Genomic DNA, 24274 nt, shown 5'->3' on the forward strand with positions numbered 1-24274 from the left:
CATATGGTGTGTCTATGTGTGTGTGTACGAGCATGTGCATGCGTGCGCACGCATGTTTGTGTGTGTGTGTGTGTGTGTGTGTGTGTGTGTGTGTGTGTGTGTGTGTGTGTGTGTGTGTGTGTGTGTGTGTGTGTGTGTGTGTGTGTGTGTGTGTGTGTGTGTGTGTGTGTGTGTGTGTGGGTCGATACAGAAAACTGTCCAGTTCGCCTGATCTTATAGTTTCACTTCCATCAGTGGCTTCAAAAGGAACCAGGAGAAGTGAGAGTTGAAGAGATGGAAGGAAAACCTTCGGGTCAGAGTCACACCTGCAGGTCAAATGCTTCCTCACTCCTGTCACTCCTGTCACTCCTCTCACTCCTGTCACTCCTCTCACTCATGTCACTCCTGTCACTCATGTCACTCCTGTCACTCCTGTCACTCGTGCAGTTTCATGTAGTTTAACGGTATTTTGAGCAAATGACGGCATCCTTCATGAATATGAGCCGAGAGCTGCTCTGATTACTGACCTCTGACCTTTACCACTGATCACAGACCTGCAAAGGTCATGCTGACCGTCTGTCTGAAATTACATGAGGAGTTTTATTTCCACCTGGATCAGATTCCTGGTGCGGTGGCAGAATTCTGACCGCTTTGTTCTCAACACAGAGACGTGATGAAACGGTTCTCCATGGTTACGGCTGAGGAAAAGCTGGTTTAGCCACTTTGACTTATTTCCATCCATCCATCCATCTCCTCCCTCTTATCCGCTTCCGGGTGGTGGTGGTGTCAGTCTGAGCACCGTCACCCAGATCACATTGCACCAGTAAGAACCTTCCTGCAGGTGGAGAGCCCACAGGAAGGTGGAGAGCCCACAGGAAGGTGGAGAGCCCACAGGAAGGTGGAGAGCCCACAGGAAGGTGGAGAGCCCACAGGAAGGTGGAGAGCCCACAGGAAGGTGACTTATTTCAATAATTCCATTTAACTAAAACTATGATCTAATATGAGAAACTACAAAAGACCTGTAGTCGTCCTCTTGTACAGACACTGTATTTGGTCTTTAGTTGTTTCCCTATAAAAAGCTTTTAATACTATGGTGGGCTGTTTTCAGTGAAAGAGAAAAGAAATAACCCAATAAATTCACACGCGGTATAAAAAACAGCAGTTTGAAAGTAAAAGATCCTCAATTTATTGAAAGAAACCAAAACAATCCTCTGCGTGGTTGAATTCAGTACAAAACACGATGAAACTAATTAGATTATTTAGTTTCATTTATTGCTCAAATCCACAAATCAAAGTGTGTGTGTGTGTGTGTGGTGGAACAACTCACTCCTTCAACACAACACAGGAAATCAAATTAACAAAAATGTTAAATTAATTAATAAATATTCCTTATCGTTACTTAAAATTGTACCAATTTCACAAAGAAAATTTAGTCAACTCAGTCTCACATTTACATCTCGCCAAACGCCTGGAGAATCAATCATCATAGGGGTCTTTTTTGGGGGGGGTTAGTAAATATCGCCAGCCTCCCTGAAGGGGAATGTTCGGACCAGGGACCGGCCATGATGAGGACTGTCTGAAATCTCAATAAGCAAAGGAAAGGAGGCTCAATGCTTCCTTTAGAACCTCCTTTAGCCTAGGAACCACTGATGCTTCCTTTAGAACCTCCTTTAGCCTAGGAACCACTGATGCTTCCTTTAGAACCTCCTTTAGCTCAGGAACCACTGATGCTTCCTTTAGAACCTCCTTTAGCCTAGGAACCACTGATGCTTCCTTTAGAACCTCATTTAGCCTAGGAACCACTGATGGTTCCTTTACCAAAGGAGACCAGCTCATGTTCCCCCACAATTCCTTGTGGCGACAACATTTAAAGGAACCCGCTCATCGGAGCTTCAGGGAAACTCAGGATGACTGAAAAAGGAGTAGATCATGTAAGTTACCAAAGTAATAATCTGCCTAGAACAACTTGAAATCATCTAGAACCCAGAGGAAGTTTTTGTAGTTCATTTTCAGAAACTTGTAGTTCTTTCTCCACCATGGCAGACGTCACTAACTAGAGCTGCGGTCGCTTTATTATGACGTCACTAAGGGAAAGTCTGACTGCCTCACCACCGTGATCTCCTTTACTAACTCCTTTAGGAAGCCTCCTAACACCTTTACTAACTCCTTTAGGAAGCCTCCTAACACCTTTCACTAACTCCTTTAGGAATCCTCCTAACACCTTTACTAACTCCTTTAGGAAGCCTCCTAACACCTTTACTAACTCCTTTAGGAAGCCTCCTAACACCTTTCACTAACTCCTTTAGGAAGCCTCCTAACACCTTTCACTAACTCCTTTAGGAAGCCTCCTAACACCTTTACTAACTCCTTTAGGAAGCCTCCTAACACCTTTCACTAACTCCTTTAGGAAGCCTCCTAACACCTTTCACTAACTCCTTTAGGAAGCCTCCTAACACCTTTACTAACTCCTTTAGGAAGCCTCCTAACACCTTTCACTAACTCCTTTAGGAAGCCTCCTAACACCTTTCACTAACTCCTTTAGGAAGCCTCCTAACACCTTTACTAACTCCTTTAGGAAGCCTCCGAACACCTTTCCTTAACCCCATGACGTCATCCACAGGGTTAAGGTAAAGTCCATAGTTAAGGAGTTAGGAGGGACAATTCGGACGTCCCCTATGTCACCAGTGGTCTAGACCTCCACCAAGATGAAAGATATAACTAAGAAGTGTTTTCCAGCTCCGCCCAGTGAGTTCTGGGGGGATTCTGCACGTCTGTGGGTTTTGTCAAGAGTCGGAGTGATTTTCACCCTGCAGGGGGCGCTACCAAAAGAGTCCTGAGGTCTGGTCCAGGTTTGGTGGACCAGATCCCAGACCATCACCACCCCAGGCCATGGGCCATAGGACACAACACCCAGACACCTGAAGGACCGCAGAGAATGGCCGCAAGCCCAGAGACCCAGAGGCACAGCGGCCGCCACCCTGGCCCCCCGACGCCCACCCAGGAGGAGTGAGTCACCCATCATCATCATCATCATCATCATCATCATCATCATCATCATCATCATCATCATCATCATCATCGTCATGTGTTGTAAGATTCCTGAAGTCAGTCAGCATTAGTTCTGTTCCTCGGCTCTAACGTTGCTGTTTAATAAAAAAAAGACAACAATTCTTATAAACATCAGCGTTGAAAAGCTCCTTAAAGGAGCCGTCAGCTGGTGTCCTCACGTCTCCTTTAAATCCTCTTTAAATCAATTCTTAACCTTTATTAGTAAAACTAATCCAACATGGAGCTTCTGACCCTGTTTCATACCAACTTCCTCTCTGAGAGTCCAGGAGACATTCTGACTGGTACCATGTGAGGCTGCTGATTGGCTGCAGGAGCTGGACGTCAGTGGTAGCATAGCGATAGCATAGCATAGTGATAGCAGCAGCAACATTTATACTTGTCACCTTAGCAGTTAGCTTCCCAGCCATAGCTAGCCGCCAGGCCCAGTTAAGTGACGCTAAATGCTAAATTTACCAGAGCTGGTTGATGATGTCAACTTCCTGTTGACGACAATCTAATCCTCCCGTTTTGGGGTGCGCCCCCTTGTGGGCGATTCTGGTTTGAACAAAGAGCCCAAAGGGAAAAACTGAGCTGCTTTCAAATTCCAGAGTCTCAGTTTCCTCTGAGGTTCAACACCAAGAATCAAGTTTAACCAGGAAACGAGGTTAACGGTGACGACTCCTTTAAAGTTTTGTCCTTCGAATCCATACGGGACAAGTCACCATCACTTCGATGCAACTGAACAATTCTCCAAATCATTCCCCACAAATTAGCTATCAAGCCACACTTACATATATATTCTTATACATGTTTCACTTTTGGCTGTGCATGATCCCAGTGATGTGATGTTAGTGACACTGTGTACATGTTAGGTTGCGCCTCCACACTGCATGTTAAGTACTGATGCCTCGTTATGGTCTGACAGTTTTCATAAAGCTTTACTAAAAATTGGATGAATTACAAATTGAGGCCAACCCAATGAGTACGAGGCACAAAAAGCTTCATTAACACTGACAATAAAGCAATGAAGACGAGGGCTCCAGACAGCTCAACCAGGTCCTTATTATCCGCCACACTAATGAATTGCCGCAACAATGAGCAAATTCCTCCGATTAAATTCCATTAGCCGCACTCTCCTCTATTTTCTTTCCCCTTGCAGAGAATTGACATTTGTTATTGAACAACAGAGGGATCAGATGATGGAGAGAGGCGAGTCGGCGGACGCCTCCGGCTGGCATTCATTTGTTTTACAGGAGGTGGTGTGGTTCCACCTTCACATTCTTACCGTGGGGACGTTAATGTGAGATGAGGTTGAGACACCGAGGTCACTGTCGGTTAATGACACACGTCTGGCTGTCTGTCTGGGGACAGGAAGCTGCAAACCACTGCAGTGACGACGCCGGGCTCTGGTTATTAGGTGGGAGGATGACACTCCATCAGATCAGTTCACCGACGACACGCAGCAGAAATGGACTCATCAGACATGTTAATTATCATCTGACTCTGAAACATGGAGGGGTCTGACACAAGCGGGACCCCTGGAAGGAAGTGTCAGTGGTCAAGTCTGGAAGATTCATGTCTCACTTCATGTGACAATGGCTTCATATCACAGGATTCTGTCTCGATCCCTGAAGCAGAGGTGGAGTCACGTCACAGAGCCCACCCAGCGTTAAATGGTTTAAAAGACACCTTTGCCTTCCGTCTAAACTACGTCCAAATTATATAGAAACGCGGTCTCTTTTAAGACGTCTCTTTCTGGTAGAAATGGGAAATGTCTATTTCCTCCACCTGCTCTTCCTGTTCAGGGTTGCTGGGACACAAACAGACTGTGAGGAAACCCACATGCAAACTCCACACAGCTGGAATCAAACCCACAACCATCTCGCTGTGAGGCAGGAGCGCTAACCACTGCACCACCCACATCTTTATCTAGCTGTAAATAATATTATCAAATATTCATTATGTAGAGATGATATGATAGAAACACAGTCATCCATTCCTTCTGTGGATTTTGAACTTTATAAAAGAAAAAAGATTTATTTATGTTCATAGTTGGATTCACAAAAGGCTCAATGTCTCGTGACCAAAAGCAGAAACTGCTGATCACTCAGACATTGTTCAGTCGGCATTAAACCAGGTTGTTATTGGACCGTCCAGTGTGGAAATTGGGTCCAATTCAGTGGCGGCTGGCCAATAGAGGGCGCTAGGGCGCAGCCCCACCACATTACTTTCAATAAGACATTAAAGAATATATAAATAATAATAAAATAATATTTTGAGCTGTATGTATGTGTATATTTAGACGATAAGATAATAATTCTATAGTTAATGATGAAATAGTAAAATAGTTAGGCTTATCTGTGTTGTCTGACTGGTGACGTGTTTCCACCAGGGGACAAATCTTTGTCCACAGACTCTGGTTGAAAGTTGGACATGAGCAGTGGCTCGTCTACAATACAAGAGATCAGGGGATGTTGGGGAGAACCTTTCCTGAGCCCAGAGCTGAATGCAGCGGGGATGACGTCACAGACGTCTGTCAGAAAGTGCTGATTGACGGGTGGAGTGGCTGGAGGTGGAGAAGATAGGACAGAGACGCAAAATGGAGAGAGAGATTAGTTTATTCAGTAAAGTCACTTAAGACGACACCTCTTGAGAGGAGAACCTATCAGGAGAAGATCAACGTCAAAGAGCGTGGACCTGATCAGCAGGACATCACAGTCCAGCAGCAGTCAAAAGACAGACGGAGACGGTCCAGCTGGTCTTTTTCCAGGACCTGGTTTAGCAACAAGGCTGGACTCACTGCAGGTAGTGAAGCTGCTGCTTTATTCTGCTTTATTCTGCTTTATTCTGCTTTATTCTGCTTTATTCTGCTTTCCTGCCTCCTTATCAAACCTCAGGATCCCACCCAGCAGGGATTCATACAGGTAGTACTGATTTAAAACACTTTTCAGAAAAGGCAAGGAAGCGTGAACAAACTGCAATCCACATGCAAAATGCATGTTTGGAATAAATAAACATTTCATGTCAGCTTGATGAAGACTACAGAATCGGGATCCCTAAGCACAGTGAGGAGGTTGACAGACTGCCACTGTGTTTCAGGGAACATCTAACTGTCAGCTGTCAGTTTAGAGAGGAAATCATGAGTGCAGACTTGGTCTCCATCCAGGCTGATGAAACTATGAACATTTCCACTCAGTGTCAGCTGGTGCTTGTGATCCATTGTTGTTGTTGTTGTTGTTGTTGTTGTATAAAAATGTATGTACCAAAAATACACTGGTGTGATCCCTTAATAGTGTTTGCTTGCTTTTTGGTAATTGTCTATTTTGGAGTTATAGCACGCCCTGGAAAAAACTCTGCCAGCTGTCACTGGTCCAATAACAACCTAATTTCAACGAGTATATTTTTGGAAACGTGAAGGAGAAAAGCTAAAAGGCACGTGAAAGTTCACATCACTACCCACATCTTTATCTAGCTGTAAATAATATTATCAAATATTCATTATGTAGAGATGATATGATAGAAACACAGTCATCCATTCCTGCTGTGGATTTTGAACTTTATAAAAGAAAAAAGATTTATTTATGTTCATAGTTGGATTCACAAAAGGCTCAATGTCTCGTGACCAAAAGCAGAAACTGCTGATCACTCAGACATTGTTCAGTCGGCATTAAACCAGGTTGTTATTGGACCGTCCAGTGTGGAAATTGGGTCCAATTCAGTGGCGGCTGGCCAATAGAGGGCGCTAGGGCGCAGCCCCACCACATTACTTTCAATAAGACATTAAAGAATATATAAATAATAATAAAATAATATTTTGAGCTGTATGTATGTGTATATTTAGATGATAAGATAATAATTCTATAGTTAATGATAAGTATAATAGTTTAGTAATATAAAATAGTACCTCCTGGACCGGGTCACGGTGTCACGTTACCACCTGGACCGGGTCACGGTGTCACGTTACCTCCTGGACCGGCTCACGGTGTCACGTTACCTCCTGGACCGGGTCACGGTGTCACGTTACCACCTGGACCGGGTCACGGTGTCACGTTACCACCTGGACCGGGTCACGGTGTCACGTTACCTCCTGGACCGGCTCACGGTGTCACGTTACCACCTGGACCGGGTCACGGTGTCACGTTACCACCTGGACCGGGTCACGGTGTCACGTTACCACCTGGACCGGCTCACGGTGTCACGTTACCTCCTGGACCGGCTGACGGTGTCACGTTACCTCCTGGACCGGGTCACGGTGTCACGTTACCACTTGGACCGGGTCACGGTGTCACGTTACCACCTGGACCGGGTCACGGTGTCACGTTACGACCACCATGTCGGCCGTAAAAAAAAAAAAAAAGGTAGAGAGATTACAGTAACTTATTACTATTTGCTGTAACGCAGTAATATAATGCATTACTAATAAAACTAGAGCTACACTCGGTAGAGCACACACTTTCCCCAAAGCCACATTTGTTTGTGGAACCGAGTTAGAATCGCTAACATGATAGCCGTTAGCGCATATGGATGCTAACTAGCCTGTCCGGTAGCTACATTGCTGAGAAACACTAAGAAGGCAGCGTCTCCATGGCAACAGACGCTGATCTCCTTTGATCTCCATGAGGTGCCTCTCTCATCCACTTTGTATGGGACAATTCTTTTTGCAGTTTTTAGGGATTTAATAGCAAAAGGTTAGCCGGAAACGTCCCAAAATCTAATGGATGGATCCTTGGATGATGACAAATACAAAACAGTAAAGTTTAATCTGTGTGCGACACCGAGGAAACTCCACTTCTGTAAGGTTTGAAAGATTCTGACTTCAGCATTAATACCTCCTAAATGAAACGTCGCTAACACGATGCTTCTGTCCCATGGGTGTGAGGTAAACAACATGCTACAAGGTGAGTTTTATCAGCAGAAATAACCCTGATCTCTACGAGCAGCCGGCTGAGAGACAGTGAGCAGGGACCGTCTGCTAATTACTAACTGCTGCAGCAGTGAAGACAGAAACTACAATAATATGGAATACCGTGACTGTATTCACTGCAGTGTCAGCATCATCACTGCAGCTTCCCTTGGTTTGATATTAAAAGGCTTTTCCACTATTTTAAATGATTTTTTATGAACCATACTACTCAATAACTTCCCTCTACCACCAGTGAGATCCTGCTGATCATATTACAACACTCGGTTTGAATAAAAATTCTTTCTCCTCGTTTAAACATGGTGTTTTTAAAATAATCAATGATCACTGAAACCTTGTTTGTATTTCTTCCATTGGTCAGGACCTGTGTGATCAGTTTATTGGTGTATTGATGAGCTGTGATTCTCTCTGTGGTGATTCTACCTTTCATTGCTGGACCGGATCCTGGATCTCCTGGATCTCCTGGATCTCCTGGATCTCCTGGATCTGCTCAAACTGCTGCACTGTGGAACTACGGACCTCCTTCGGTTTCAGTGCTTTGTTTGCCACGTAAAGTTACATACAGTATTTAGTGTGTGTGTGATTAAATGATTAAACCTGCTCTGCTGGCACTCCTCTGGATGGATGTGAGACTATATTTTATATCATCACAGTAAGAATAGCAGGTCTCGTTCTCCACAAGCAGCTTTTGATTCTTGATAAATCATAAGTTCTGTCCATTCAGTCGTCTTTGTGCTGTGAGTTGAATTAAAATAGAAACAAGCAGATGAAGAGACTGAGAGTCTTGTCATGTGACCAGACTGTAGGTCACATGATCGCTCCGTTGTGTTTCATATGAATCAGCCTCGACTTTAAATATCTGCAGCATCTGCATCCTAACTTCCTCTGATCCATTCTGACTGATCAGCTGATACTGACGAGTCTTTATTATATGATTATCAGCTTCAGGAGTTCAGCTCCATCACCTCCACTGAGTGTAGACTGACAAAAGAAAATATTTGGAAAAAGTTTGACCAACTTATTTGAATTGCTTCAATTGGTGGAGAAAAGAGAAAAGGGGGAAATGAAAAGAAATGATAACATTTAAATGAATCACGTTCTTCAAACTTCAGTTCATGAATTAGATAAAGTACGAAGAACTTGATTCACTTAGATTTTTTCCAATTGAAGCAATTCAGTTAAGTTGGTCCGACTGTTTCCAGCTGTCTTCTGTTTACAGCGTAACCTGCTGCAATAAAGCACATTTCAGCTCATTAGGACGCCCAGTCACATAAAAAACCCTCAAAAGAACTACTAAAGTAGTAAAACACATTACAATTCAGAAACAGCAATATTTTAATGTAACTCATTACTTAAATTTTTTCAAAGAAAGGCAATTTATAATTTAAGGGGGTGTTAAGGTTTGAAACCTGTAAAGTAAGAACAAATGTTAAAAATACTCTCACCGGCCACTTTATTAGGTACACCTTGCTAGTACCGGGTTGGACCCCTTTTGCCTTCAGAACTGCCTTAATCCTTGGTGGCCTAGATTCAACAAGGTACTGGAGACGTTCCTCGGAGACGTTGGTCCACATTGACATGATAGCGTCACACAGTTGCTGCAGATTTGTCGGCTGTACATCCAGGATGTGAATCCCCCGTTCCACCACGTCCCAAAGGTTCTACTGGATTGAGACCTGGTGACTGTGGAGGCCGTTTGAGTCCAGTGAACTCATTGTCGTGTTAAAGGAACCAGTCTGAGATGATTGGAGGTTTATGACATGGTGGGTTATCCTGCTGGACGTAGCCGTCAGAAGACGGGTCCACTGTGGTCATAAAGGGATGGACATGGTCAGCAACAATACTCAGGGAGGCTGTGGAGTTAATACGATGCTCAATTGGTACTAAGGAGCCCAAAGTGTGCCAAGAAAATCTCCCCCACACCAAGACACCAGCACCACCACCACCACCACCACCACCCTGAACCGTTGATACCAGGCAGGATGGATCCAAGCTTTCATGTTGTTGACGCCAAATTCTGACCCAACCATCCGAATGTCGCAGCAGAAATGGAGAATCATCAGATATTCTCCTCTGACCTCTGGCATCAACAAGGCATTTGGCCCACTGAACTGCCGCTCACTGGATATTTTCTCTTTTCCGGACCATTCTCTGTAAACCAGAGATGGTTGTGGGTGAAAATCCCAGTAGATCAGCAGAAATACTCAGCCCAGCCCGTCTGGCACCAACAACCAAGCCACGTTCAAAGTCACTGAAATCCCCTTTCTTCTCCATCCTGATGCTGGTTTGAGCTGCAGCAGCTCGTCTGGACCATGTCTACATGCCTGAAGGCATTGAGGTGCTGCCACGTGATTGGCTGATTAGACATTTGCGTTAATGAGCAGTTGGACAGGTGGACCTAATAAAGTGGCCAGTGAGTGGAGACGTGCGTCAGTTTTGGGAATGAGATTATGGAATAGACTTAATGATGAACTGATGAATGATGAACCTAATTTGATATTTACTTATTATTCAAAAAGTGATTTCTAACTTAAACTGTCATTTAGTTTTGCATTTGATTATTGATCTTTCTTTGTAATCCTCGGATGGTACAGAATCGGCTAAAGAGCCACAAGCTTCAGCCCATTCCTTTTTCTGTTTATGGACAGTTCATTTCTTTTTGTAATAATGTTCTTGTTTGCTGCTTCATATAAATGCAACTGAAATAAACTAACTAACTAACTAACTAACTAACTAAATAAATAAATAAATAAATAAATAAATGACAGTAAGTTATATATTACATTTTGGACATAACTTGTCCAACACTGACAGGAAGTGAAGTCCACTCATATTTCAAAATAATGTAAGAACCAGCTTCAGCGTTGGCTCAGCCAGTTGCAGTCCTCCGTACCTTCTGACACATTCATCCTCCATTTCTTTCAAACAGACATGTAAAGAAAAATAAAGAAAAGTAACTGTACTGCTGACTGAAGGCTGGATTCAGTGGCTCAATGACTCACTGGCTTCCTGTTGTGCTGCTTCACGATGGCCTCTAAACGTCTCTGCCTTCCCTCTGCCACAACCGGGTCGGTGTGCCGGGTCAAACACAACACCATGCATGCTGGCTGCTTCACAGGCTAAGATGAATACATGAAGCCTGCATTGGTTCTGATTCAGTGTACTTGAAAATCAAATTGCAGCGAAGCTCAGGCAGCGACGTTGACACGTGCAGGAATGACGCCGAGCGGCGTTACAGTTGAACCACACGACCAGGAGTGGACACACAGCTCGTCCTGCTGCCTGCCGGATTAAACACGAGTTCTGATTTAGGTTCATCGAGCTTGTTTAGGAAGCGGCTGCTGCCTCTGACAGTTCATATGGAACCAAACAAGATGCTTCCCTCTGTTATTTTCTCACCTCTTTCATCGTTTATTTGGTGTTTCTGGCTGAGCCTGTGGTGAACTCTCCCACGCAGAGATGGGAGACACGGTGGCGGCGGCGCGGCGGCGGCGTCCTGAAGACGAGGCCGTGCTCAGACTAAGTGATACACAGTGAAATGGATGTGCAAATCTTATGCAAATGTACTGAGAGCTTATCACAGTTTCAGATGGAGTGTCTCAACCTGACAGCAGCGGTGAAGCTTCTGAGGAGGCAGGAGAGCGTTTCATTAACTGCCTGACTCATTGTCATCGGTAATGGAAATACAAAGCTTCGCCTCAGGGTGGAGCATGAATCTAAAAGGTTTACCCGCTGGAGAACGCCAATGAGATCCGGAGCGTGTACATTTAACTTCGGTTATTAAGTCCTCATGGCTCTAGATCTCAATGGTCTGGGAAAGAATCAAGGCCTTCAAGGACGAACTCCAAGAGTTTCCAGTTGGACGGGAATATCCAAGCTTCTCTGCTCTCCTTAATGCCACATCAACCCCTTGAGGAGGAAGCATGAGCTGGACGGAGAGCCACAGTACCAAGGCGATCTGACACCGAGCAAGATCCACTTCCAGAACTAAATCTGAGAGATCTACGTTAGAACTCGACCTATTCTGCTTCAGTTAGTCGCTTTGGTACAACTATCCTTAGATTGAGGAAGCCGAACGACCAAACAATCAGCCGTGACTGTGGTGCTGCTCCACAGATTGAAGATTGAATGAAGCATTTGGGTTTTTTGCTTAAAATAAAGACTGAAAACCCAAAGAGTTTCTCAGTTTTCTTGTCCTGCGAGTTAAATGACATCTAGTGACATCTAGTGGTGTCTTTCCTGAGAACATGCTTTCCTTGGACAATTAGTCCGAGTCCTGTTTAGTGTTGTCACGATACCAACATTCTGGTATCGATACCGATACCACCATGTAGTTCGATACTTTTCCAAATAAAAAGAGACAAAAGCCTGTCTTCAGGAGGACCAGTGTCTTTAAATGGTTTGTTACTAGGCAGTGATCTTTATTACATTAAATGGTTAAAATAAAAATATTTTCACGTTATTTTCTTTTATATTATTTATTATATTATATTTATAATACTAATATTTCTAATAGCTTAATGTTTTTTCCAGAGCTATAGTTTCATGGTATATAAGTTACTAGCTGTGGTTCTTTGGACTCCTTCTGCAGGTCTGGGTGTTTGTCCTTCAGGAGGTTAGCAGGTTAGTAGTGTAGCAGGTTAGTAGTGTAGCAGGTTAGTAGTGTGGCAGGTTAGTAGTGTAGCAGGTTAGTAGTGTAGCAGGTTAGTAGTGTGGCAGGTTAGTAAGTTAGCAGGTTAGTAGTGTGGCAGGTTAGTAAGTTAGCAGCTTAGTAGTGTAGCAGGTTAGTAGTGTAGCAGGTTAGTAGTGTAGCAGGTTAGTAGTGTTTCCACTCTGGACCAGACGTGTTCTCTAACACTGTTTACACAGTGGAGCTTCAGTGTTGATGGAGACACCGTGCTCTTTTGTTTTGAGGCCAAAGTACTTCATATAGTACTTCTAGTACCTGTTTTTTCAACAAGTTGCGGCCTTGTGGGTGTATCAGCAGCCATTCTCTCTCTCTCTCTCTCTCTAAACATGCTCGCTCTCACATGGACACAAACGCCATGTCATTTACTCATGGACATCCGGTATTCTTTTCAAAGTACAAGCTCGGTTGGGAGAAGATTTTTTTGAAAATACATTGTTTTGACTTTGATTTTGAAGTTGTGTCCAGGAATGTTGTTGGTAAATAAGGTTGAATATGAAGCGCTATTCAGTTGCGGATCTCGGGTCGGAGTGCGTGTACCCCGCCTCAACTGACTTTTTCACACCTCTCGGTAACCGAAGTGCAAATAGAAATTAAAAATAAAAATAAATATTAAAAAAAGGAACCGAAGCGCTGTTTTCCGCACTTTCGATTGTCCAAAACATCCCGTAACCCCCCCCCCCCCCCCCCCCCCCCCCCCCGGTAATAGACACCGGTACCAGCTGGGCCCAGTATAGTATTGTTTTAAAGGTGTCAGTACCGCGATACCAATACAGTACCGGTATACCGAACAACCCTCGTCCTGTTGGTTGAAAAAGATGATGAGGACCGTCTACGTCAGCACAGTGTGGCTCTCCTCCTCAGCCTCACACCGCCGCCCCTCGCCCCTGGAGGCTTCTCCAGCTAATTTTAGATAAGTGATGTTGCTGTGGCCTTTCTGTCCTCATTAATCCGGCCGGCCCTCCAACACGTCACGCATGAATCCTGCGGCTCCTGGCTAATTCAGCACAGTGGAATGTGTTTGCCGCGGCGACGCGCCGCCTTCAGATTCCGTTTGTCAACTTGTTCTGCAGTAAGATGAAGCAACCGTTGGGATCAACTTTTTCTGTCAACTTCTGGGTATGTTCTCCTCGTTGGTGCTCGCTCGGGGGCGAAAGCAAAGCAAAGGGTGCTTGCTCAACTGTAAACGGTTGGGCTGGGTGAGTTTCTGTCGGCGCTGCTGTCGGGATGGTGTTCAGTTCGAGATAAATGGTGAATGACTCCGAGCGAGCAGAGGACCCAGCAGTGATGGAGTTTCCCTCCGTATGGAACAAGCTTGGAAGGTTGCTCAAATCAAAATGAGCCCCCGCCAAGGTTAAGTGAGAGAGAATTGAATAAAGATGTGTTTCTGAAGCAGAATGGACAATCTCCTTTCTTTCTTTTAAACTTATTTATAATATGAAGAGGAGAACATCCCTGCAACCACAAAGTTTTTACATTTTCTAAGTGTCAAAATAAAACAAAATACTTGTGAGATTTTTCCAATTGGGTTGGTGAAACGCCGGCAAATGGATTTTAGTATTTAATAATTCCTTTGGTTGGTGCTGGGGTTGTTTGGAGCATGTTAAAATGTCTTTTTTATTCTTACAGCTGAGGTTTATACTTTAATTTGTAGAATACAGCATAAACCAAGACTTTTACATGATACAAGAGAATGTTGTTCATGGCAGATAAATGATTAAACGTCTCTTAAACATTTCAGTTCCTGTGTTTTGTTTCCATGAGTATTTATTTTTTTTGACAAGACGTTGCACCAATCTTAGACAGACATGCAGAAAAAACATAATAAGACTTCACAATGATGGAAAATATATCATCGGTGCAATTTTAACAACGGCTGTATAAATATCATGATCATGAAACTGAAATGCCATCAGTGGTGATTTGTGCTTCAGTGCTCAGTGTATTCATGCTCTGCCACTTCAATATGACAGGATTTTAAAATGGGAGAAAAATATGATTAAATTCAGGTAATTCATATAATTTTGCAAATTATTTCATATCTGATGACAAGAGAGCAGAAATAGGGAGTATAAATGGAAACGGTGGAAACAGCAGATGGACACGTGATGTGGGAGGAAAAGATTTCACAGTGAAACTAACCCATCTTCTAAACTAGTCGGGGACACCTTGAATTCTGACAACACAGGCTGACCCAGCTTCAAATCACAGGAGACACACGGTATTCATCATTCATGTTCCCACCACTGCATGTTGTCACTCAGGTAACAGACCAGAAACGTGAGCAAATATCAAGTCATGGATCCTGTAACTGACAAGTCTCCTCCGTCCCACTGACTAGTTGGTCCACACAGTTCATCCATCCAAAGCCTATAGTGCTGCAGCCAATCCCTGATAACTATCAGCAAGGACAGGAACATCTGGACAGGAGAGGACAGGTACACCTGGACGGGTGAGGACAGGTACACCTGGACAGGTGAGGACAGGAACACCTGGACAGGTGAGGACAGGTGAGGACAGGTACAACTGGACAGGAGAGGACAGGTAAGGACAGGAACACCTGGACAGGTGAGGACAGGTGCACCTGGACAGGTGAGGACAGGAACACCTGGACAGGTGAGGACAGGTGAGGACAGGTGAGGACAGGTGAGGACAGGTGAGGACAGGTGAGGACAGGTACAACTGGACAGGATAGGACAGGTAAGGACAGGAACACCTGGACAGGTGAGGGCAGGTGAGGACAGGTGAGGACAGGTGTGGACAGGTACACCTGGACAGGTGAGGGCAGGTGAAGGCAGGTGAGGACAGGTGAGGACAGGTACACCTGGACAGGTGAAGACAGGAACACCTGGACAGGTGAGGACAGGTGAGGACAGGTACAACTGGACAGCTGAGGACAGGTACAACTGGACAAGAGAGGACAGGTAAGGACATGAACACCTGGACAGGTGAGGGCAGGTGAGGACAGGTACAACTGGACAGGAGAGGACAGGTAAGGACAGGTACACCTGGACAGGTGAGGGCAGGTGAGGACAGGTGAGGACAGGTACACCTGGACAGGTGAGGGCAGGTGAGGACAGGTGAGGACAGGAACACCTGGACAGGTGAGGGCAGGTGAGGACAGGTGAGGACAGGTGAGGACAGGTGAGGGCAAGTGAGGACAGGTGAGGACAGGTGAGGACAGGTACACCTGGACAGGTGAGGGCAGGTGAGGACAGGTGAGGACAGGTGAGAACAGGTACACCTGGACAGATCTAATTTCTTTTGCCATTTCTGACTTAGATCTGAAAAGTTCCTGCAAAATGTTGTTTCCTCCCAGTGATGCTGACGTTACTGAACTTGTGATGAAACTACAAGTCGAACTTCTCCAATGATGGCAACCAAAAGTAAATAAAACAAAAAACAAAAAGACATTTCTGTGAATGTTGGATTGAGAACAGGAGTCAAATCCCATCTCAACTGGAGCGCTGGCTCCGGACCAGGCAGGTCCCACAGGAACCAAAATAAAATCAGTAGGAATCGTGTTCTTCATCATACGTGACTGAGTGAGACAGCGACAACAGATGCAGGCGACACAGAGTCACAAAGCAGCGATCCAGTGAGTACAGCAGTCCAAACCACTTCCAGCTCCAGCAGCACACGCTCTTACCTTGAACAGTCGCAGGATGTTGGCCACCATGATTGACACGGAGCTCGCTGACGCCCCGATGACGCCCACCACCTTGTCAGGCTTGGCGAATATTGGCGGTTCTCCATTAGCGCAGCGCACATCAGAGCCGTCCCTTTCAATGAGCGCCTGGACGAAGGTGAGCGACTGCTCCAGGGCGTAGGTGTCACGTGAACACGTGTCCAGGATCCGCGCCCCCAGGGTCACGTTGGGCAGCAGCTCCGGGTCCTTGTTAATGAGGTCAATGGCGAACAACATGGCCTCCAGCCGATGGATGCCCTTCTCTTTTTTGAGCTCACCGCAGGGGACGCCCCTCTCGCCACGGGCGTGCACAGGGAACAAGCCGCCCAGGATGATGTCACCATCCAGGCGGACGGAGTGAGCGTACTCCTGCAGGGGCAGCTGGGCGTCCGCCATCACAGCAGGCTTCTGGGAGGCGGAGCCTAGCAGCCAGCAGCTCTTCAGCATCAGCAGAGAGAGTAAGCAGGGGCTGGAGCCGGCCGGGGGATTGGAACCCCTCACCATGGTGGAACGAGCGGCGCCAAGCACAAGGGCAGGGGGGTTTACAGGACAGTCAACAGGCAGGCGGCTGTGTGAGCAGCGTGGTAACCATGGAGACCCCCGTCGCCCAGCAGTGGATCTGATCTACGAGCAAAGGCCCTGAGGTTCTCCTACGGTGCAGGTTCCTGTGCTGAGCATGGCCGACTGGTGGAGAACCGTGGAGCTTCACATTCTCCCAGGAACCTTTGGAGGTTAAAACAAACAATGAAGTCGATCAGTAGTTTGCTTGTGTAGAATTCACAGGTCTCAGTTCACACACACACACACACACACACACACACACACACACACACACACACACACACACACACACACACACACACACACACACACACACACACACACACACATCACAAGACACTGAGGTGTTGTGGGGAGCCTGTTCAGCCTGTAACGCCGTACCGAGGCGCTCGCTGGTAACACCTATTGACAAAGCTAATTAGCAGCAGCCTGAGGTGGCGTGCACGCGGCGGTGCTGCAAATAAATCATCGATAGAGCGAGAAGAAAGAAAAGAAGGATTCCTTCTGTGGGGAAATAAATCCCAGGAAACACCTGACGTGATGTAGATGTTATTTTAAATCTGGCCTCCACCCTGCAGCCGGCAGCCGCTCTGAGCCGAGGAACCACAGGAGAACGCCTGATTGGAGGAACAAGCTTCCCTTTAACAATCTGTCCATGTCAGCATTAACTTCAGCCTTCATAGCAGAGGAACCCCATCCTGGTCCAGAAAAACCAGCTCCACCAGGTCTTCAGCTGCAAAACCTTTTAAAGTCCCCAGCTCCTCTTTAGTACTGCCTGCTGCTACGGAAGAACTTTCTCCAGGACCAGATGAGGGTGGTGCTCCAGGACCAGATGAGGGTGGTGCTCCAGGTCCAGATGAGGGTGGAGCTCCAGGTCCAGATGAGGGTGGAGCTCCAGGTCCAGATGAGGGTGGAGCTCCAGGTCCAGATGAGGGTGGAGCTCCAGGTCCAGATGAGGGTGGAGCTCCAGGTCCAGATGAGGGTGGAGCTCCAGGCTACACTGAGTATCGGAGCAGCTGCTCCAGTTTCCTCACATCTGACGCTCCAAATGTAAATGTAGCTGCTAATAGGAGGCTGATCTGCTGGCAGTCAGTTCCACAAAGCAAATAAAGTTGCGCGGCTCTTGTTGCTCTTGTTGCTCTTGTTGCTCTTGTTGCTCTTGTTGCTCACTCTTTCTATCAGTTTCTGCACAAACTCCATCCCTCCTTCTTTAAACTTCTATCCTTGGTTCTGCTGCCGGAGTCTTTCCTCTCAGACGTGCCTCATTTCTCCCTTTTTAAAAACATCCAGAGGAAAGTCCATGACGTTAACAGACCTTCCTCCCTCTCAGCTGCAAAAAGAAAACATCATTCACGTTTGTTGCAAATCCTGAAAAAGGTTTGAGGATTTGAGGAATTTAATTTTACCGAAGAGTGAAAAACTATTTATATAAAAGAAATAATGCAATATATATATATAACCTGTGTTCACACACACACACACGCGCACACACGCACACACGCACACGCACACGCACACACACACACACACACACACACACGCACACACGCACACACACACGAGCATCGTCATGTGCTGCGTCATTTGCGCACGCACTCACGGTAATTTGCGCCCTCAAACTGCGCAGAATGAGCAGCTTGGTTGGTTTACTGCTACAACAACTTGAAGCTGAACGTCAGGATCTTCCTGCCACACGAACCCAGAGACCAGAAGCTTCCCGGCACCAGTTCTCCTCATCAAGCAGCAGGACACCAAACAAGTAGTCCTCCAGCAGTGCGGCGCGGTGGTGTGACTGTCCAGGTGTGCGGCGGAGCAGGTGTCACAGGTCAAGCACAGGACTCACGCGCTCTCCATCCTCTCATCACGTCTCCTGTTCCCTCCGCCGCGGACACGCTGAGCGAGAACATTAGATTCCACGCATTTCCCCTTTTTGCGTTACACCTCAGCTCCGATGCGCAGCGGTAAATTCCTCCAGGCAGCCGCTGCTGGTTCGAGTCCCGCTGGTCCGGAGGAGGAAGGGATGCCCGGGATCCCGCTCCTCTTCCTCTTCTGCCTCCTCTCAGATCAGCCCTCAAAACACGCAGAAATCACGCAACGCCACAGCAGAGTCCGTGCAGCCTCCTGCGCGCACAGAGGAAAGATCTCAGGTCCGAGCGCGGGAGTACATGATGCTGGAGAGAGAGAGAGAGAGAGAGAGAGAGAGAGAGAGAGGGAGAGAGAGAGAGAGAGAGAGAGAGAGAGAGAGCGTGTGCGCGTCCCACAAAGCCACTGGTGAAGTTCACAGCTCCGCGCGTCACGCAGCCACACTGCGGGACTGCTGCGTGGAGAGAGGTCGCCCCCTGGCGGACAAACACTGCACACACACACACACACACACACACACACACACGCACACACACACACACACACACACACACACACACACACACACACACACACACACACACACACACACGTCCATCATAACTGAGATGTGCGGCTGCTGCTTGTCTTTAATCTTTAATCTTTAAGTCTTTAGTCTTTAGTCTTTAGTCTTTAGTCTTTAGCTTATTTTCATGTTTGTTTGTTAGATAATCAGTTTTTATGTGAAAAGTTCTGCTCAGGCTCGTTTGGTTCCACAACGGTTTCTTGTTGGAAGGTGCTTGGATCGCTGTTGGAATTCTAACGGTTCTGCAACAGGAGGAGGTTCCAGAGGTTCCAGATGTCTTCCTGTCTTCAGAGCAAACCCTGTTGTGACACTGAAACTCAGTCAAGGATAAAGTTTGACTCCTCTGGCGAGCAGCAGAAGGGAAACAGAACTGTCCAGCTCCCTCCTGATCCTCCGGATCCTCCTGATCCTCAGGATCCACCTGATCCTCCGGATCCTCCTGATCCTCCTGATCCTCAGGATCCACCTGATCCTCCGGATCCTCCTGATCCTCAGGATCCACCATTCACTGATAGTTTGAATCAGTCTCCATGTTTGATTTGACTAAAGTCTGAGCAGGTTTATTATTAGTTTGTATTGATCTTCTCAGGAGAAGTTACTGAGTCAACATCATCCCACTAGCCCTGGTGTAAATCGTTGTTTTTAATTCTGAATGATCAGTTTGGTTCTTTCATTTTAGAGATTAAACACCTTAAGATGTGACATCATGGAGGTTTGTCATCCTGTAAATGTGAAACATTCAGGCATTTGATGATGATGATGATGATGATGATGATGATATAACAGACTTAAAAAAAAACCTCGCTGCTGCCAATGATCCAACTTTACTAACATTTTCATGGAATGACACTGTCCTGCTTCATTACAAACGTTCTAGAAGCCCCATATTGATGTTTACATATTTATTATATATTAATATTTAGGTTACATATATTTAATGTAGAAATATTTAAATTACTTAAGTATTTAGTAGTATTATTTAATATAAATAGAATTACAGAAGATGAGCAACATATGGAAATTGAAGTTAAAAATGTCACATTTTATTTTGACATGTTCATGGAGACATTAAATCTATAAATCCTCTGATATGTGTAATATGCTTCTATATTATGTGTAATATGCTTCTATATTATGTGTAATATGATTTTTAGAGCTGAAGGAGACACATTAGAAGCTTCTGACACTTTTATTTTCTGCCTTCATGCGAACAGATTATTTCTATGTCAAGAAAAAACTGCAAACAAAAACATGATGAACTCCAGTTTGTTGTCCAGACGCAGAAATGTTGATACGAGTCCCTCCATCGGAACCAGGAGGCTGACAGACCCTCCACAGTCCAGCAGGGACCTGGACCACATCCACAGGCCGGTACCAGAGACCTGCAGGTCATCCTCTCATTTCTGAACTCACAGAAAATCTCCATCTCTTCATTTATACCACTTTATTAAATCTACACTGCGGCTGCAGCTGGTGAATATTGTGGTAATCGAGTACTCTAGCGAGTATTCTAGCGAGTACTCTATTGAGTTTTCGTCTGCTTCACTTGTGGAAGAAGCTGCAGTAGGAAGATAAAATCCACAGAAGTGGGAGTCGAACCTCAGACTTTCTTCTCGTGACATGGCGGTGCAAACCACTGCTCCACAGCAACACGTCATCGCCTCATGTGGAGAAACGAAGCTTCTCTTTGTTTCTCATCATCTTCCTCTCAGGTGAAGAGCTGCTGGTCCGGGTCCGTCTGAACGAAGCAGAACTCCTCCAGCGTGGAGTTCGAACCGGGCGCCCAGCAGCTCTGGGAGCAGGTGTAAACCAGCACGGTGCCGAACTCCAGCTGGGCCCGGGCGCTCTGCAGCAGGCTGACCAGCGCCGGCATCAGCTGCAGCTCGAAGGTCCGGGCGGCTCCGCAGGCGCCGCAGGGCGCCGCCAGCCGGGACGCGTCGCACGGCGGCGAGGAGACGAAGAGCGGCCGGCCGCCGCGGCGGTAGCGCAGGATCTGCTGCGGACACGGAGAGATCTGCTTCATGAAGCCGCCGAACACCTGGTCTCCGTGTCTGGCCTCCGCCTTCTCGTACTTCTCCTGGGATTCTCCGCCGCCGCCCTCCAGCTCCGCCGGCGCCACCGCTCCCTCTCGGCTCTCGTACTCCCTCAGCAGCTGGCGAGCGCGCCACAGGGCGTCGTCCTCTGGGTTCAGCTCCGCCTCCTCCGCCACGCTGATGAAGAGCGGACTGAAGACGGCAGCGTCCTGCAGGCGGAGGTCCTGAAGACGCCCGCTGACGTCCAGCTCGGCGGCGGCGGCGGGGCGCCGTGCTGGGTGACAGAGGGAGAACCGTTAGATCAACGGCTGCTGGAGGGTTCTCTAGTGAAGCTGCTCTGCTGGACACAACAGTCAGACAGACATTCCTTCATTCCTTCATTCACAACTTTTCCTTTACCAGTGAACAATCAAGGATCAATGTTCAGTTTATTCAGGTCAAGTTTAAAAGAAGAGCCTGGAAGAGTTTTAGAGCCGGTTGGATTCCAGACCATCCATCCATCAGGACGGCACATTAGAACATCACACATATTGTATCGTGGTTATTTTCAGGTTTTGTTTATTTTTTTTAAATCTTTTTTAAGATTTGCATTTTTTTTCCACCCAAACTTCACACATCGGAGCATTTTTTTTTTTTTTTTTTTTTTTTTGCCATTTTAGCTGTTGTCAGATTGGATGCGCTCCCCAAAGATGAAACTTCTTAATAAAATATAATACAAAATGCAAATAAAATTAAAGCTGTAAGCTGCGTTGGATGGGACACCCCCCCCCCCCCCGGCCCGTCAGGGTCGGCCCAATCGCACCCTGTGGCCTTTTTAAATGTTCTTCACCTGAAAATCACACAGGTTCCTCCCCAGGAGTCCCTGACCTAGAACCTCCTCCTCCTCTTCCTCTTCCTCCTCCTCCTCTTCCTCCATGACACTTTAAAGTTTGTCTTTGTTGTGTTCAGTGTCTGTAATGAAATTCTCTATATTTTACAAGATCCAACAGTTCCTGAAAATGAAGTCAATTGTAATGAAACATTCTGGTGCAAAATCCACTGAAATGTCAAAACCAACTAGTATAAATCCTTTAAAGCTCCTTGCTTGGTGGGACCAGACTGGACCTCTGGGTCGGTTCTGGCCCTCGGGCCTTATGTTCTCTTCGGTTATGTGAAAGAGAAACTGAAGTACGCATGACGTCAAACTCATCATCCACCCTGTACTGGAGGCTCCGACCCTCTGCAGGGACTTTCTGGATCGTTGCTGGTATGGAAGTGAACCCAGAGTGTTTTATGGAGGCAATCATGTAACATGATTGTAACTCGGTTCACTTCCAGGTCTTGTCTGGCGTTCTGACCGCAGGCGGAGGTCTGCCGTACAGAGCTCTGCCGTACAGAGCTCTGCCGTACAGAGCTCTGCCGTACAGAGCTCACCGACGCGTCAAGAATAAAACAGGCTTTAAGGATCAGTGGCGCCACCAGCTGGAATCCTGTACTCACTGTGCGAAAAACTATTTTGAAGGCGTGGAAAAAAAAAAAAAGTTAAAGCCATGGGCTGCTGTTTCTGTACGTAGTGGTACGACCCGTAGTGGTACGCCCCGTAGTGGTACGACCCGCGGTCCATATTCTAGTTTTATCCTCCAGATCAGTAGTTTAATAGTTGAGACTCTCCCTGATATCATCCGGTTCCTCATCAGTCCACTAGGATGTCAGGTTCTCTCCATTTTCTTCACCTTTATAGTATTTGGTTCTCGGCACACGTCTGTGTAGTTTCATTACAAAAATCAAGCAACAGCGCCCTCCAGTGGCCCGGCATACTAACTACATCGTTGTCTCTGTGTCCGCTGCTGCAGTGTTAACGCACTCCTGTTTTTTTTAGCTGATTAGGTGTTGTCACGTGAAACGTTGTGGTGTGAACAAGGCCTCAGGTCAGGGGTCCCAGCATGTGATTTTTAGGTCTCGATGAGACGAACAACTGAGTTTTGGTTTGATCTCACTACCACGTTCCTACGGGCCGTGGTGCCCGTTTGGGGTTTTCTAGGTGGCGCTAGAGGCACATTTTACCTCTCTGAGGGTTCATTTTTACATTTTCTGATAATGTCATCCGGTGTTAATGAGCGTGACAAATTTGGTGAGTTTATGAACATGTTTAGGGGGTTTATACAGGTTTGTTGCAAAAAACTAATAATAAGAAACATTACAAATACAAGAGGGTCCTGACCTCCTGGCCCAGACCTCCCCCGGAGGCCTCCTGGCCCAGACCTCCCCCGGAGGCCTCCTGGCCCAGACCTCCCCCGGAGGCCTCCTGGCCCAGACCTCCCCCGGAGGCCTCCTGGCCCAGACCTCCCCTAGAGGCCTCCTGGCCCAGACCTCCTCAGGAGGCCTCCTGGCCCAGACCTCCCCTGGAGGCCTCCTGGCCCAGACCTCCCCTAGAGGCCTCCTGGCCCAGACCTCCCCTGGAGGCCTCCTGGCCCAGACCTCCCCTGGAGGCCTCCTGGCCCAGACCTCCTCTAGAGTTTCTGCTCAGTCCTTAATGAAGAATTGTTTGTCTAAACATTTCCTTATAGCTTCAAGGAGCCGTTAGGGGGAGCTGAAGAGCCACATGTGGCTCCAGAGTCCTGCTTATCTCAAGGGTCTGCGACCTGAACAGCTGATCTTGTTTTTTGTTTTATTTAAACACAAAGTCATTTTCAGGATGATTTTTAAAAAGGCTTTTAAAAAAAAGGCACAAATACAATTGGGGGGAAAAGCTGCTCTAGGAGCTTTAATCAACCTAAACTGAGCCGGAGGTCTGAAGGTTCAAACTGCTCAAATATCAAAATTGGCTGGAAAAAAAGGAAGAAACGCTGAAAAGGTTTTCATTACATTTTCACGTTTACTATCCTAAATGCTTTGGACCTGGACAGGTGAGGACAGGTAAATATAGGACACATCTGGACAGGTGAGGACA

The 24274-nt window shown here is 46.5% G+C and overlaps 2 protein-coding genes across 2 annotated transcripts in view; both read right to left on the reverse strand.

Annotated features, from left to right (window-relative positions):
- Positions 1–19027, reverse strand: part of grm8b (glutamate receptor, metabotropic 8b) — a 208342-nt gene extending 189315 nt beyond the window's left edge. The window contains exons 1-2 of the mRNA XM_080475550.1: positions 18485–19027; positions 16285–17046 (exon numbers count right to left, since the gene is read on the reverse strand). Coding sequence (XP_080331676.1) covers positions 16285–16827 — 543 coding nt within the window. The 5' untranslated portion in view covers positions 16828–17046; positions 18485–19027. The remainder of the gene's footprint in view (positions 1–16284; positions 17047–18484) is intronic.
- A 1459-nt stretch (positions 19028–20486) lies between these two features.
- pdcd2l (programmed cell death 2-like) overlaps positions 20487–24274 on the reverse strand; it is a 5348-nt gene continuing 1560 nt past the window's right edge. Inside the window, exon 2 of the mRNA XM_080475553.1 lies at positions 20487–21619. Within this exon, the coding sequence (XP_080331679.1) occupies positions 21021–21619 (599 nt within the window). The 3' untranslated portion in view covers positions 20487–21020. The remainder of the gene's footprint in view (positions 21620–24274) is intronic.

Source organism: Lipophrys pholis (assembly GCF_963383615.2).
Source record: "Lipophrys pholis genome assembly, chromosome: 11".
Classification (NCBI taxonomy): domain Eukaryota; kingdom Metazoa; phylum Chordata; class Actinopteri; order Blenniiformes; family Blenniidae; genus Lipophrys; species Lipophrys pholis.